The 17,763-nt window shown below is 39.8% G+C and overlaps 1 protein-coding gene across 1 annotated transcript in view; it reads left to right on the top strand.

Annotated features, from left to right (window-relative positions):
* The window catches only part of BLMH (bleomycin hydrolase), a 46,497-nt gene that overhangs the window by 20,359 nt on the left and 8,375 nt on the right, over positions 1-17,763 (top strand). Inside the window, exons 7-11 of the mRNA XM_017542032.2 lie at positions 1,286-1,441; positions 2,599-2,757; positions 2,868-2,935; positions 4,001-4,118; positions 7,037-7,106. Of these exons, the coding sequence (XP_017397521.1) occupies positions 1,286-1,441; positions 2,599-2,757; positions 2,868-2,935; positions 4,001-4,118; positions 7,037-7,106 (571 nt within the window). The remainder of the gene's footprint in view (positions 1-1,285; positions 1,442-2,598; positions 2,758-2,867; positions 2,936-4,000; positions 4,119-7,036; positions 7,107-17,763) is intronic.

Genomic DNA, 17,763 nt, shown 5'->3' with positions numbered 1-17,763 from the left:
TCTCAGACCCCGAGTAGCTGGGATTATAGGTGCGTGCCACCAGGCTCGGCTAATTCTTTGTGTCTGTAGTAGTGACAGGGTTTCACCATGTTGGCCGGACTGGTCTCGAACTCCTGATCTCGCCTGGCCTTACTTTTGCATTCCTATAAAATGAAAACGATATAAAATACATCCTTGGATTGTAATGATGTTATCTTGAAGGTGTTGTGACATCATTAGAAAATATGTTGTCTCACAACCCAAAAAATTATATCTTAACTAAAAGTTACTCGTCTTATTTTTGAGACAGGGTCCTTGCTCTGTCACCCAGGCTGGAGTGCAGTGGTGTGGTCTCAACTCACTGCAACCTCTGCCTCCTGGGCTCAAGTGGTCACCCAATCTCAGCCTCCCAAGTAGCTGGGACCGACCACCCACAGGTGCAGGCCACCATGCCTGGCTAATTTTTGTACTTTTTTTTTTTTTTTTTTTTAACCATGAAATAGCTCTCAGGAGATCCTGAGAACATGTGCCCCTACTTTTTGTATTTTTTGAGATAGGATCTTGCTCTGTCACCCAGGCTGGAGTGTAGTGACACAATCATGGCTCACTGCAGCCTCTGCCTCCTGGGCTCAAGTGAGCCTCACACCTCAGCCTCCTGAGCAGCTGGGACTACAGGCATGAGCCACCATACCCGGCTCATTTTTTTCTTTTTTAAGATGTTTGTTTCACTATGTTGCCCAGGATGGTCTTGAACTCCTGTGTTCAAGCGATCCTCCTGCCTCACCCTCCCAAAGTGCTGGGATTACAGGCATGAGCCACCTCACCTGGCTCTCCTCTTCTAATAATAGTTTTAATAGGCATTGTCATCCAACTCCAGCTGAAAAACTAGTTTCTTTCCTGTGAGTAGAGACCCGTGTTGTAATATAAGGAAAACATCAATGCATAAAGGGAAGGAAATCCATTTATAAAATTTGTCATTGTTACTTGAAAAATAATCAGCAGAGCAGCAACTGAGATCTTGTTAATATCAATGGTAGGCAGATTCTTGGCCAAGGAAGTTTAATAAATATTAACATTCAGAATTGCATTGTTCACAATATTTATTTGAGAACTCACAAGTTGACTGATAGCAAATCCCAGACATAAGCTTTCCAATTTTTGACACAGTATTAGATTTCTTGTGAAATTTCTGGTTTGAATTTAACCACTAACTTCTTGTGTTTCCTAAGCTTAAGGAAAGTGAAGAGATGAAAAAAATAACATTTTCTCCTAGCCATTGCTCGTCTGTCCTCCTTTTCTCTTCCAGATATTCCGAGTGGTGTGCATCTGTTTGGGTAATCCACCAGAGACATTCACCTGGGAGTATCGAGACAAAGATAAAAATTATCAGAAGATTGGCCCCATAACACCCTTGGAGTTTTACAGGGAACATGTCAAGCCACTCTTCAATATGGAAGATAAGGTTGGAGAATGACATTGGTAGTCACTGGCTGTTTACTTTCAAACAACTGTTAACCACAGGGAGTGGTATAAGATTCTGGGTTAGCATGCATGATTATCAAACTAGACAATAAACATTTTTCCCCACTTCTTCTGAAGTATTTTATGCACCTAATGAAGTTGGTGGTGCCAGGATTTATCATACTTTCCCCAATGTTCCTCTTCAGAGACTTTTTAAACTGTAAGACAGCAGTCACTTTAATTCCCACATGTGCCCCTGTTTAGGACCAGAATCATTCTCAAGTGCAAAGACGATGGAGGTGTATTGAGTGTTTCTTACTATGGATTCAGAGCACTTCTGTACTGAGGTCCCCTCTGGGACCTCTTGTTGAAGGGACTAATCATAGTTTTTCCTCTTCCCTTTAGGTAGGTCTTCCTCATCTGCCTAGCAGGATGATTCCTTTTATTGGCTTCCTGGTCCTGTTTAAAGCAGATGCCTGTTTTGTAACTTGAGAGCAGGAGCCTTGTGATGAGCTCTCCAATTTTCCTTACTCAGTGCATGTAATTTTTCAGAATTAGTTCTGGGGGCCAGGTGCGGTGGCTCACACCTGTAATTCCAGCACTTTGGGAGGCTGAAGCAGGCGGATCACCTGAGGTCGGGAGTTTGAGAACATCCTGGCCAACATGGTGAAACCCTGTCTCTACTAAAAATACAAAAATTATTTGGGCATGGTGGCGTACGCCTGTAATCCCAGCTATTTGGGAGGCTGAGGCAGGAGAATCACTTGAACCCAGGAGGTGGAGGTTGTAGTGAGCCGAGATCATGCCATTGCACTCCAGCCTGGGTGACAGAGCGAGGCTTTAAAAAAAAAAAAAAAAAAAAAAAAAAAAAAGTTTTAGAGCAGTCCCTGCCTGCAGGAAAAACAGATGTACCTCCTGTACCTCCTAAGTTGTCTCTTACAAGAATTAGAATAATCAGGGGCCTCTTTCACATGTATTTTGCCACCTTTTGTTTCTTTGTTAAATAACAAAGAAATTGTTAAATAACAATGTGGCTGTAGTGCTTAGCTTATAGGCAGAGATGATGAGCTTGATGCAAACATGAACCTAGAGGAGAGCTACGTCTTGCTTGACATTCCTTGTTTTGTGCTCTAATCAATATGTTCTTGATCTCAATAGATTTGTTTAGTGAATGACCCTAGGCCCCAGCACAAGTACAACAAACTTTACACCGTGGAATACTTAAGCAATATGGTTGGAGGGAGAAAAACTCTGTACAACAACCAGCCCATTGACTTCCTGAAAAAGATGGTTGCTGCCTCCATCAAAGACGGAGAGGTTGGTATTGTTTTTGTATCTTTGGGGTTCAAACATCTTTTACTTCTTTGGTGTAATAGGAAGACAGGGTTTATGTTGACTTTCTTTCACCCTCTTTCTTCTATTTCTAGGCTGTGTGGTTTGGCTGTGATGTTGGAAAACACTTCAATGGCAAGCTGGGCCTCAGTGACATGAATGTGTGAGTGTAGGAAATTTAAAATAGAAAGTCACTTGTGGGTTGTTGCTGTTGGAGTGTGCTCGTGTTACAAAATGACTCTGCTGAGGTTCATCCGAAGATTAAGGTTGGCCTAAGGGCATGTCTCTTTCTTTGCATCCTATAGAATTTGAGGATTCATAGCAGAAACTCCACATACTTAAATACTCTACCCCAGGACATCAAGATCACACTTTGTATCTGAGTGGAAATTGTTGGGTGTTCCTAAAAAGCCATCTTCTATGAGAAAGACACTTTTAAAAAAATAATTGAGTACTGTGTAAATGTGTTCAGTGCATTTGAGAATGTAATGAAAGATTTTCCAGAGCTCCTGTTTGCTGTCTTACTTTCGTAACTTTGTATTCTGTCTTTTTGACAAGTGGGACTAATTTGCATACATATTTTTAAAGCATTCCTCCTGGTCATTTATGACAGTGAAGGTTCATTCCTGAGCTATATAGGATTCCTTGACTGTTAAAATTCACCATTTTGGGGTTACTTATAAGTAGTTGTTACTTGTAGGAAGTTGAATAAATATCTTGATAGAGAAATCTGCTAAAAGAGAATTAATGAGGTTTAAAAATTTTTGAAAACAGATCAAACTCTCAAGTGTGTCTCTCACACCAATTAGAACAAGCAAGGACCTCTCTTACCTGTACTTTGCCTTTTGTTTGTTATTTAACAATGTGAGTGTAGTGCTTACGCAAAAATATCCCCAATATTTTGGGCATTATTTATTTAAATTTTAATCATCAATGATATAAAAGTATTCTTGCTTAAATGACAATGTAAACTTGTCAACTTCTGATGTAGAGAATATTTGTTTAATCATCTCCTTTTTTCCCTGCATGCTCTTGTGACACATAGAGAATAGACTCCCACTGAGAGACTAAATTCTGCATGTTCCATATTCTTTCTGAAGAGCTACAGCTAGAGGCTTATTTGGAGCTGTTGCGCCCCTTCAGTTTCTTCTGAATTCCTTTTACAACCAAAAGCCGGTTTTCCCTGTGATGGTCCTCCCTTTATTTTGTACTATCATTCTTTTAACAGCTATGACCATGAGTTAGTGTTTGGTGTCTCCTTGAAGAACATGAATAAAGCAGAGAGGCTGACTTTTGGTGAGTCACTTATGACCCACGCCATGACCTTCACTGCTGTCTCAGAGAAGGTATGACCCTCAGCATGCCTGCTGGAGTGTTTGCACAGATGGATCCACATTCTCCTGCAGACTGTTTACCCAACAGAGCTTCATTCATAGTGTATATGATTTCTGTTCCAGGAGGTGGAGGTTGCAGTGAGCTAAGATCATGCCACTGTACTCCAGCCTGGGTGATGGAGTGAGATTCTGTCTCAAAATGAATGAATGAATAAATAAATAAGTAATATTAAAAAGGTTTTTAGCCGAGTCCTGTGGCTCACTCTTGTAATCCCAGCATTTTGGGAGGCCAAAGTGGGCAGATCACAGCCTGGCCAGCATGGTGAAACCCTGTCTCTACTGAAAATACAAAATTAGCCAGCCTTGGTGTTGTGTACTTGTAATTACAGCTACTCAGGAGGCTGAGTCAGGAGAATCACTTGAACCCGGGAAGCAGAGGTTGCAGTGAGCCAAGATTGTGCTACTGCACTCCAACCTAACTAAATAGTTGGCACTATTTTCACTCTGGGTGACAGAGTGAAAATCTGTCTCAAAATAAAAATAAACAAACAAATTAAATAAATAAATATTTTTCAAATAAGGATGCTTTATAACTAAAGCTCTTTAAATAAAAATTTTTTAACTATATAGAGAGTTCTTTTTTTTTTTTTTTTTTTTTTTTTTTTTTTTTTTTTTTTTTTTTTTTTTTTTTTTTTTTTTTTTTTTTTTGTTTTTTTTTTTTTTTTTTTTTTTTTTTTTGTATTTTTAGTGGTGACAGGGTTTCACCATGTTGGCCAGGCTGGTCTCGAACTACTGACTTCAAGCAATTTACCTGCCTCAGCCCTTCCAAAATGCTGTGATTACAGGCATCAGCCACCATGCGTGGCCGAGAGTTCTTTTCTGAAAAAAGAAAAAGAAGACCTCTTGTAATTTGCAAGAGAAATTCAGCTTTTTATCATTTCTATCTCATAGAATATTTGTATTTTTCAGAAGTAAAAATAAATTCTTCACTGTCATTTTCTTGGGAACATTCATTCTTTGATTAGCATGGTTTATTTCCTTAGGAAAATGGAGCTACCTTACATGCTAATAGTATAAAGCAGAATTTATATTATTATAACTGGAATTTTATATTGAACACTTTTCTCTTCATTCCACTAGAGTTTTTGATCACTAAAACAAGTTTGAACTACACTTGAGTAATAGTACAGAGATAAATGCATACTAGTGGTTATATTGTCACAATTTTCTTTCTTTTGTTGCTGATATCATGGAATCCCTATAAGGGAGTTCCAAGTATTATCATTTTGTAATTTTAGATGACCCAAAGAACAATTTGATCTAGGTCACTGCATTGGCCAAAATTCATTGGTGAAGGGGAAACATCGGAAACATTTTCAGACTTAGAGTAACAAGTAACTGTATCACTTTAGGTGACATCGACTCTAACAGTGATATTTAAAAGGAAATTAAAGTTGGACTACAGTGGGGAGAATAGACAACCAAAACAAACATATAATATGCCACCTGTTATATACTATATGTATACTATATAACAATATGGTTTTAAAGGATTTGGTGACAAAGAGGATTAGTACAGGTAAGGGTGTTTGCAACTTTTGAGTTTATTGTTTGTTGGCACTATTTGTGAGACGGAAAATTACTGAGATCCCAGAAAACTGCCAAGAGTGGAGTGTTTGGGTTAGCAGAGCCAAAGAGAACCAAATCCCATATAGTTGAGACTCATCATATAGTTATTTGCAAGTGGGAGTTGACAGATGAAATCATTAGACGATAATACAGGGGTCAGTGCTCTTCTCATGCTACAAATATTTAAGTTGCTTTGACATCAGTAAATGTCCTGGATAAACATGAAAGAGAAAAGTCTTTTCCCAAATGGAGCCTTCCTCTTGTCCCTCTCTGTGTCACTGTAGTAAAGGCTGTAAATTAAGGTTGTCATGATAAGTATCACTGTCTCTTTAAGAAGATGAGGCCAGGCGCGGTGGCTCAAGCCTGTAATCCCAGCACTTTGGGAGGCCGAGGCGGGTGGATCATGAGGTCAAGAGATGGAGACCATCCTGGTCAACATGGTGAAACCCCGTCTCTACTAAAAATACAAAACATTAGCTGGGCATGGTGGCGCGTGCCTGTAATCTCAGCTACTCAGGAGGTTGAGGTAGGAGAATTGCGTGAACCCAGGAGGGGGGGGTTGCGGTGAGCCAAGATCGCGCCATTGCACTCCAGCCTGGGTAACAAGAGTGAAACTCCGTCTCAAAAAAAAAAAAAAAACTTTAAATTAAAAAAAAAAAGAAGAAGATGAAACGAGCTTATTTTAATAATGAAGATGGAAGAAGGAGAACAGTAGAACTGCCTGGCTTTTGTTTATGAAAATAGTCTTTTTACTTTTGCTTTGCCATTCAGTCTCTTCTATGAAATTCAGTATTTGTGTAACTGCATCAGTAAAAGAACACATTTGGAGAGTGTCAGTATTTGGTTTCCCCAAGTAGAAAATCGGGCAGTATGATGAGTTTATTTTGTTTTGTTTAAGAAAGACTCTGACAATGTTTTAGAATTATTCCTAAAATAAAGTAGGGTGCATTTGCTTTAATCAGTATTAAAAGCAAGAATCCCCAGCTTCAAATGGTGTTTACTGCTTTTAGTGGCGTAATATATTTTTCTTAGTCAAGTAGCACTTTTACATGCTTATTTTATGTATAGAATAGAAAGGATAAGATAGTATTTATTATTTTGTTAGTTTATTATGTTTTTGCCCCAAGAGATTCAAATTTCGTTTCTGTTGGAGTATCCCTTTGGTGACAGTAGGAAATATGTGGCCCTGACCAAGTATGTCCTGCCTGTGTAGAGCAGGCTACAGAAGAGTTAAAATTATGTGACACCTCAGCAGGGAGAATCTGGCTTCAGACTGCTTACCATCATCTGCTTTTTTGTAGGATGATCAGGATGGTGCTTTCACAAAATGGAGAGTAGAGAATTCATGGGGTGAAGACCATGGCCACAAAGGTGAGCTCAGTTTGGTAATACTAACTCCAAGTGATTGGGTCTGCTGTACTCTGCCTCTCTGGGTGTCAGGCTGCTTTAGTATGGAGGATTTCTCAGTAATTGGCTCCACTGACTAGACTATGCTACAGAAAAATCTGAGGATCTGATTTGACCCCAGGATTCCCCTGACCAGTATGGCATGCCTAAACTCCTTGACTCTGAGACCGCTATGTGCTACATTTGTTGCAAACTATGCTGACCCTCCCCTCTTTGTAGACGCTTGGCTAGTGAGGAGGTTGACTGCCCTTGCCAGGATACTTGATATACGGCGTTTGATGCATTGTCATCTATTACATCGGTACTCTAGAAAGTCAGAAGCCTTCTGCATGGGAGAATGGGACTAGCAAGAAGCTTTCTTTAGGCATTTATTAGAGACTCCTTAGAAGTTATCATGCCTAAAGTGGAAAAGAATGCTTTGCTTACTACTTAGAACTTTTTAATACTGACAAATCAAAACCTAGGGAAAAGTCATAACTTACGCTAACTAGACTAAACAAAATAACACAGGTAATATGTGAGTTGTAGAAAAATTTTAAAATAGAGATTTAAAAAAAATCTCTAATAATCCAACCACCTAGAGATCACCATTGATTAACACTTCAGGGTATATTATTATAAAATTTTGAGACCATGTTTTTAAAGACTGTCTTTAGTAATTGATCAAAGCCTTTTGAAGGAGATTTTACACTTTAATTTTTAGGGTTCCAAACCAAAAGTGGCAACTACCATGGCATATGTGTACATGTGAGCGTGTAGATGCATGTGTGCTGGTGGCATTTTGTAGCCAGCTCTTTCCCAGAGTCCCTTTTTCTTTTAGCCAGTGGATTCTGTCTAGGAAAAACATTAACTGCAGCTTAGTAGACTAGTTAGAAGACTGAGAGGAAACAGGTAGGAAAGCCAGAGAAGATTCACATTCAGAGCTTTTTGGAAACAAACTTTAGCATACATTTTACCCAACAGGAATTAGCCAGGCATTTTATTTTTTAAAAAGGAAAGACAAGGAGATTTTAGCAGCTCTTTGTTGTTGCCCCACTCTGTATTTAGAATAGTGATTTTCCAGCTATGTTCCTCACAGCCCTAGGATTTACAAGGATAAAGGAAGAGGAGGAGGTGTGGAGATTTGGGCATGAGCATATGGGACTTCCGTAGCTCGTATTTGAAAATTGCTGGTTAGAAGAGCCTGCTAAGCTGAGTTTTGAACTTGACAGCACTCTAGTATGTTGATTGGACAGCACAGGCTTGTATATGATAGCCAAAATCTGAAGACCATTTATTTGTCATTCTAAGGCTTTTCATCTCCCTGTGAGAGTAATCACTGGTGGACTTTGGCTGACTGCCCCTGGGATCTGCTGTGAACCTCAGCAGCCCAGTGTTTATATGTAAACGAATACAAGTGTTGTTACTGCATTTCTCATCATCATCAGATAGTTGCATATTCACCTTCTGTGATTTCTGTAATTGTTCTGTGATTTCAGAGGTACCTGTTAAATTAACTATTGTGAATTAGAATACAACATTTTAAAATTGGTGGTTTCTTGTAAGGTGAATTTTAAGACGAATATACATTAGGATCAGTACAGAAGGCTTTAAACCTCAGCAAAGCTAGCAGACAGTAAAAATAACTCACAATTTACTTATATCTGTAAGTTGGTGAGAGTTAAGAAATGGATACTTTTCTTAAATTTGAAAGATTAGATTATTTGTAGCAAACATAAGATACTGAGTTAAAGTTTTCTGTTGCTTCCAATGATCCCTCTGAAGCTTCTGTTTCATTTCTGGTCTAATTTGGTTCCTGTAATTGGGTTTGTTATTGTATAGGTTAGCACTTAGGAAAAGAAGTAAAGTTACATTTGTTTAGATGAGCCTGGATCCATCATTTTGTAGTCAGTGAGGTTGAAGATAGTAGTGTTTTCTGTTTAAGAGAGGATAGACACTTGTTAAATCTGGAAAATGTGGTTTTTTGTAGTGTGAGTTAGTGTCTTTATTATTTTGAACCTAAATATTTACTCTTAAAGATAATTTTAGGTCTCTTTACTGTATATAATTTTTCCATTTAGCTTTACCTCTTTATTTGTACTTAAGTTTTGCTTCTGCTAACTGACTCATTTCATTATTATGCTGAGAGAACTGCATAATACAGGGTCTTGGTATCCCCATAACTTGTCTGTAATCTGTCTTAGTGCAGCTATCTAGTAAAGATTAACTTTTTTGTTGTTCTCAAATAACTGAAATGCCTGTGATTAAGCACAGCAAAGCATTTCAGAGGACAGCCAAAAGATAATAGAACTAGAGTGGGGGTAGGGAGTCGTTCATTTAAAGCCAAAATAAATTATTCTCATGTATTTCTTGGTAATGTTCTTTCTGACTTAACAGGAAGGAAGGAAAGAAAACATGATCTAATTTAATTGGCACACTTGGTCTGACCTTAGGAGAGCGCATAGTATGTTATTATGTTGGCAATGTGTGTTTACCTCAGCAGAGCCTTCTTGTCTGTCATCCTGGTGGACATTGGCTGGCACATCCGAGGCAGGACCTCTTTTTGTGCCCTCTTGGGAGACATGACAACCTTAAGAAGCATTGCTGGGATTTTGTTTCTGTAGATAACATTGTTAACAGTTTGTTGCTATTCTCTTTGGGATTCCTGACTATTAAGATGGATGTTTCTGAAAAAGTGGTGTTGATAATACATGTTGGAGATAAACAGAGCAAAGATGCCTGGGCAAGCTGCCCTTCCCCTCTGCCCAGCCCTAGCTTTGATTCTCCCCATTGGCCATGTTCATGGCCCTCTTGCTCAGAAACTGTTTTGTAACAGATAAACTATTTCGCAAAATGGACAGAAGGTTTTGTCTGACCAGGAGAGATATAAAAGGAGAAATTAGTTTTTGCCTTACTGTACCAGTTGGGTAACTTCAAGTTGATGAATTCTAGTATTCATTGTCAGTTATACTGAAAATTGGATGCATATCTAACACGTAACACCAACACAGGTTTCTTTTCTCTCCTGCTCGTTGAAATACTTGACTATGCATTTTGTAGCTTGTTAATGGATCATATCAGAAATGGATTTCACAGTTAGATGAGGAACAGACTTTGGGATTTGATATATTATCTTTCATTTTGAAAAGTTGACAAAAATATTTTGTAAAATAAGAATTTAAAATCTAGAAAATCATCTTTGATTCCTCTCATTCTTAGAAATTCATCTGAGAAGAGCCTAATCTTTAAGCCACAGTAACCTGCAGATCCCCTAGCTAGTAAATGTTAGAGCCAGAATTATAACCCAGATGGTCCTGCAGCAGAGCCAGTTTTCTTAACCACTAAACTGTGCTTTCTCTCAACTTCTCTGTTCTAGTAGCGTGTTGTCTACTCATGAAATAACAGGTCAATTCATGGTCATTGGTTAGCAGAAACAGTGAATGAGTAGATAGAAAACCGTATAAAGGACCTGGAGATGTGTAAATGTCTGGCGTCGGGAGGAAAGGCGCGTCATTTTTGGCTGGGAATTTGAGTACAGAGTGGAGAATGGGGCATTTTGTGAAGGTTTATGTCCTGTGAGGGTTTGTGTCCCACGTTAGCACGTTGTGACTTTAGCAAATAAGAAACTGCATCCACTCAAAATTTTCCTGAATTTTGTCCATGCTGCTTTTTGATAAGGTTATTTAGTTCTTAACTTTTTATCTTGGACAATTTTAAACATATGTAAAGTAAACAGAATTGTGTTAAGGGGCTCGGCATATGCCTGTCACCCAGCTTCAGTAGTTACCAATGGCATTTTGTCATGCAAATAACAATGTATTTGATAGTCAGTCAAGCAATTCCTAGGTGATCTTTCTAATGAACCAGCCTTAAGATGAAACTTTACTTCTTTGTGATTGGTTCACTTAGTTATGAGATTGTATTCCATTTCTAGAGCCTGACACAGCAGAGCTCTGAATGTGGAATTATCATAAGATAGTTCTTAAGGCTTATTTGGTCTAGTTTCTCAATATGATAAGTAACAACTTTTAAGTAAAGATACGGGGGGATATTATCTAATTCTGCAACGTTCACTGAAGGAAAATACTTACGTTTTAAAAATTTTGTCTCTCCTGGTTTTCATTTTGAACCAAGGTTGAGTTTTCCATTTTTCACATTGCTTTTGTTCCTTTCAGATACATGAACATTTGAAATTGTTTCTAATTCGCTATCTTTTCTTACAAATGAGCCTCTCTGTTCCTGATTTCTTTCATTTTAGTAAAATTTCCAGACTTCCTTCTGGAAAGGAGCCCTCTTAATGATTTCAGTTAAAGAGACTTTGGCATGTTAGAGATTAGAAAGAAACATGTGACCAGTTCAGATTATATCTAGATTTCTGCTGCTTTCTAAAAACCAATGTTATGACCTATAATTGTCTCACCAGCCAAACTGCCACATGTTATTTTAGAGATGGCATGTTCAAAGCTAGGCACAAAACTCAACACATTATTTATATAATACTATGTTGTAGAACCAGGTGAGTTGTGGAGAGACAGTTACTAATAATTAATCCTGATTTTAGATGCTGGGCAGTAATTGAACTCCTTGTAGTGTCACATTTCTGTATCAGTAACATGGACAATTATTTTGTTTCTTTTTATTTATTTATTTATTTATTTAAGACAAAGTCTCGCTCTTTTGCCAGGCTAGAGTGCAGTGGCACGATCTCGGCTTGCTGCAACCTCCACCACCCGGGTTCAAGTGATTCTTCGGTCTCAGCCTCCTCCACGCCTGGCTAATTTTTGTATTTTTAGTATTGGCTAGGCTGGTCTTAAACTCCCGACCTTGTGACCCACCCACCTCGGCCTCCCAAAATGCTGGGATTACAGGAATGAGCCACCATGCCTGGCCTACTTTGTTTCTTTATAGCTCCTACAGTTTGTATGGAGCCATCAAATGAAATAATGTATGCAAGCATTTTTCAAACTGTATACTGTTATATAAATCTAAGGAGTTATGATTAGCCCATATTTCTGTCAGAGGTACTCAGGACATAAAGCAACGGGGCATCTGGCTTCATGCAAATTCGTAGTTTGCTAATGTATTCGTACTTATTTCTCCTCATGACATCAGATTAGAGTAACTCAGGATGTGAACATGGGTGATTATACCCAGGTTTTATGTGAAGAAACTGAAACTTATTGACAGTTGTGTCTTATTCACGTTGTACAGAATCAGAGATAGAATTGGAATTCAAATCTCTTAATTTGACACACACAGCTTCCTTAAAAGTATATATTACTTACAAAAGACATTATTTGCCGGTCTGTTTGAGGTTCAGTTCTGGATCTCTAGTTACAAATAATGGAAATTATAGGCAATGTTGGGCCAAACTTGCTGAAACAAGAGTGAATTGTAGAACTTAAAAGCAGAGGTTTCTGATTTCCGGGAAAAGGGCAAAATGCAAATTTATTTTGTCACCTCAGAGGGCTTCATGTCTCTCAGGCTTGGGGACAGTGTTGCTATCATCAAATCAGGATATCTGGGTTCTTTCAGAAGGGCTTTTTTTGTTGATGTTGAGACAGAGTCTCGCTCTGTCCCTTTTTTGTTGTTGTTGAGATGGAATCTTGCTTTGTCCACCCAGGCTGGGGTGCTGTGGCGCGATCTCAGCTCACTGCAACCTCTGCCTCCCAGGTTCAAGTGATTCTTGTGTCTCAGCCTCCTGAGTAGCTGAGATTGCAGGCTCCCGCCACCACACCCAGCTATTTTTTTTTTTTTTGTAGTTTTAGTAAAGATGGGATTTCACCTGTTGGCCAGTCTGGTCTTGAACTCCTGACCTCAAGTGATCCGCCTGCCTTGGCCTCCCAAAGTGCTGGGATTACAGGCATGAGCCACCACACCCAGCCCTCTCAGAAGGGCTTTTCATCATCCATTTTTATTAACCAAAGAGCCTGCATGACTTCAGCTGAGAAATCGTATATGTAGATGGAACAGAGGAAGCATGTGTTCTCCAGTTCACTGGTGCTTCCTTATCAGTGTGTGACTAAGAGGGGGCTACCATTATGTGGGCAAGGACAGACTATGTGACAGAGGCTCCTAACCTGCAATGAGGCATCTGCTTCAGGGAGAAATCTCCTCATATCTAATGTAGAGTTTTGTGTATAGATGTCCTGTCACCTGTAGAGAGAGCCTATAATTTTCACCAGATTGTCTCCAGGGTGTGTTTACATTGGTTTAAGAAGGACGGAGGTTAAGCACAGAATCTGGAGCCAGACTGCCTGGGTATGCATCCTGGCTAACCCATCTATTGGCTGTGTAACAGTAGTCGTTGACATTTAACCTATCTAAGCCTCAACTTTCTCATCTGTAAAATAGGGATACTAATTGGACCTATCTCATAGGGTTGTTGTGAGAACCATGCCAGGTGCATAAGTGCTTAGACATATTCGCTTCCATTGCTACTATTGTTAGTGTTATCTATAGACTAATGAGAGCAAGAGGACTGGAACATGAAGCTCCCTAACCTTTCCCTTCTAGAGGAGAGCCGTCTAAACTGCTCCATGGTTCCAGCTTCAGATCTCTAAAAGTTCAGTGCCCTAGTGTGATCATTATGCCACATCACCAGTGTACTGGGCAGATGACCCATAGTGTGGACTTAGTGTCGTGAGAGAAAGCAGTGGAGGTGAATAAACTAGTGCCGAGGAAAAAGCATTAGCTGTAGCATCAACTCACATTTATTGATGGGATGCAAGGAACCGTGCATAGGCCGTGGTGGAATGAATGTCCCTGACCCTCAGAGGAATTTATACTTATTCACCTGTGACACAGGAAGGGGATTTGAAGAGGGCTGTGATGTGACAGAAGTGGCATTCGTGGTGTGCTCCTCAGACTGTAAGATATAAGATAAATAGACCGCGAAAAGCAGAGAAGGGATGATTTTTTCCAAGAAGGCAGTTGACAAGAATTAGGGAGGACCTTCCCTCAGTGAGGAGACGATAGGAAGACCTGGAAGCTGAGGTTATTGAAAAGGGTGAGGGGATTGGAGAGAGCACCTCGGAAGCCCAGGGACTAGAGGGTGTCAGGAAGAACATGGTGGCAAATAGTGAACAACAGAGCAGACNCCAGTCAAATTTGGAGTCTGTGGAGGAGGGAGTGGGTGGGTGTTGTGGAGCAAACCCAGCCATAAAAGAGAAAGGCTGTTGGGTTGGACTTAAGGTAGTTTTTGGAAACTAGGAGGGGTGAGGGTCCAAGCCCAGCTGTCCTATTATGCTCTATCAGTAGCATGTTAGTACTTTGCTCCTTCCAAGGCTCGGTACAGTGGGGTTGCAAGGAATTGAAGCTGGGACAATTAAGGCTGTAAATCTTGGCTCCATATGGTGTTTGTAATCTATTGTAAGAACAAATATGTAAAACATAAACACAAGAATAAGTGCAGAGCCACACAGGGGATAAACTGCAAGGGAGATGGTGAGTGACTGGAACTGTGAGGCCTCCGTAGGGATTCTTCAAGGGTGAGTAGAGTTTTAGGGAGGATATTAGGGCTGTGGCTTTTTTCTGAAAGGGGAAAGGGATCCCAGCCAGAGAAATGGTGGCTGAGAATGGCAGCTCTTGGCATTTGGAGCATAAGTTGAACAGATCAGAGGAATGAAGCCAAGAAATAATGTGACTTGCCATCCACAGAGCTTTTGAGGAATGACCATCAAGCAGACTTCGTCTGAAACAAAGGAATAGCGATAGTTTGGGGTTAGAGAAGAGTCATTGAGTTTCAGTGGGAAAACAAGGCCCTTGGATGACATCTAAATTTGTGCTTTCCTCTCCTGGTCCACCCTCAGAGCTCGTGGAGAGCTGCGTGTGCTCTCAGGACTGCCTGGCTCGTGCTCACTGGTCTAGAGAAAGAAAACAGCCCGGAAGTGAACAGGCTTCTTTTGGGCTCCTTACTAGAGGGCACTTCTCGGTCTGTGGACACTTCTGCTGACTCAACTTTGTGGTGGTTTAATGGTTTAAAAAATACAAACCACAAGCCAAACAATCCCTTTTCTCTACCACATTTTCCACCCTGCATTTTTCCTAGTGTATTTACCAGAGAAACGGTCCTTTCTAACCTTTGTTTCTGAAAGAGGCCACAAGTAATATCCGGCTATAAGAGTATCTCTTCTTTTATCAGCAAATGGTTTATGAATGTAAATGTGTCGTCACCACACAGACTTTTATGTTTCCTCTGGAGGAAAAAGAAGCCTCTTCTCAGATCACCGTTTGAAATGGCAGTCATATTATAAGTGGTGGTTTTGGTTCTCTTCCTCTGGCTTTTTTTTTTTTTTTTTTTTTACATTCAACCTATCCTGTTATGCCTTTCTAAATACATGCACTTAGAACACATGGTGTCTCTTTTGTTTAAAAAGACAAAATAGCTAGCCAAACATGGTAGTATGCGCCTGTAGTCCCAGCTACCCAGCAGGCTGAGGCAGGAGGTTTGCTTGAGCCCAGGAGTTCAAGTCCAGCCTGGGCAACATAGTGAGACTCTGGCTGTAAAAAATAAATAAATAAGAGATACAAATTACCTCATAAATGGACCCAACAAAAACTGGGTTCCTGTTTGTTGATATGGGATTTGTGAGCAAATGGAGTTGGTTTCAAAGATAGATTAAATGCTAGATTTATCTGAGCTAGATTAAATGCTGTCTGTTGCTGAAGCCATAACTACCTCTCAAGTCTCTCTGCCCACCAAGTGCTCAACTGGAGGAAGCCGAGCCCTATGAGAAGGACGAAATGTAAATGTAAGACCTGGGTTTGATGTCGGCTTTACTTACTGCCCTCCTGCCTCACAGTATTGTTGTGAGGATCAAAATCAAAACGAGGATAGTGATGTGAAATTGCATTGTGAAGTATGAGCTCCTCACAGGGTTTTGGGGGCATATGTGTTGCATTTTTTGTTTTATTTTTAACGTGTAATTCTTTTAATAGATAATGAAATTACATTGTTCCAAAATCAAAATAGAAAAAGATAGATGAAGAAGAATTTTCTTTCCTACTCTGTCACTCTTCACTCTATTCCCTTGCCTCTCTCTCAGGTTATTATTTGTTAGTTTCTGGTGTGTCTTTCCTTTTTTTTGTAGTACAAACATACATATACATGTAAGTATATCATTGCCTCCTTTTCTTACATTAGTAGTAGCACACCAGGTCTCCTGCTCTGCATCCTGTTCTCACATCACTTACAGCATATCTTGGGGACATTTCCTTATCAGTACATCAGTACAGCTTCATTATCCTCCATTGTCTGCATCTACCACAGTTTATTTAACAATTTCCCTTACTATTGGGACTTGGGTTGTTTCAGTCTTTTGCTATTACAAACAATATTGCAGTGGGTTACTATATATACGTACAGTGTTTAGTAGAGCTCTCGACACATAGTAAGTGCTGAGTAAATATTAGCTTTGTTTCACAAAAATTCATATTGTATGCATGTAAGTACTGTGTATCTGTAGGATAAAGTCCCAGAGATGGCATTGCTTAATGAAGAGGGTAAATGCATTTGTAATTTTTCTAGATACTGAGAAGGACAGATCCAACACCTATGAACACCATTCTACAGGCATTGTGTCATTTTGCACATTTGCAACATACCCTGTATAAATTCAAGGAAGTATTAGGGCATGCTTCACCCAGTGGGTACCTAACAGAAGTGGTTGACAAATTTTCACTACCTAGTTACCTGTTAGTTGTCTGTGTTCATAGTTGGGAACTATGCCAAAGCCTTAGTGAGTAATGGATTTTTCATTGAGACTCTTTGTTTCTGATGTTTTCTTATGACTTATCCAACTTTTATTCTCATAATTTTTTTTCATTATAATAGCAGAAAAATGTAAGCATAATACCAGTTAGAAACCAAAAAGAAAAAGATTGAGAAATTTGACTTAATAAAAACAAAAAATGGGCCAGGTTCGGTGGCTCATGTCTGTAATCCCAACACTTTGGGAGGCCAAGGCAGGTGGATCACCTGAGGTCAGGAGTTCGAGACCAGCCTGGCCAATGTGTCAAAACCCTGTCTCTACTAAAAATACAAAAAATTAGCCAGGTGTGGTGGTGGGCACCTGTAATCCCAGTCACTCAGGAGGCTGAGGCAGGAGAATCACATGAACCCGGGAGGCAGAGGTTGCAGTGAATTGAGATAGCTCCACTGCACTCGCACTGTGCTACAGAGCGAGACTCTGCCTCAAAACAACAACAACAACAAATGTTGGGTTAGAAAATATAAATTAGAAGGCAAATTACATAATAGGAAAGAAATGTTTGCAACCAATGTAAATATAGAATGTACTATTACTGGTCACTATGAAAAAGAATAAAGCTCCAATTTAAAATGTCCCAAGGGCTAGGTGCAGTGGCTCACACCTGTAATCCTGGAGCTTTGGGAGGCTGACACAGAAGGATTGCTTGAGACCAGCCTGGATGACATGGCGAGACCCCCATCTCTACAAAAAAAAAATAAGAAAATTAACTGGCTGAGGAGGCACACGCCTGTAGTCCCAGTTACTTGGGAGGTTGAGGGAGGATCACATGTCCGCAGGAGTTCTCAGGAGGCTGCAGTGAGCTATGATTGCGTCACTCAGCCTAGGTAGCAACAGAGTGAGACCTTGTCTCTTTTTTTTTTTTTTTTTTT

Source organism: Cebus imitator, unplaced genomic scaffold, assembly GCF_001604975.1.
Source record: "Cebus imitator isolate Cc_AM_T3 unplaced genomic scaffold, Cebus_imitator-1.0 Scaffold140, whole genome shotgun sequence".
Taxonomy (NCBI): Eukaryota; Metazoa; Chordata; class Mammalia; order Primates; family Cebidae; genus Cebus; species Cebus imitator.
This window is presented reverse-complemented; position numbering and strand designations above follow the sequence as displayed.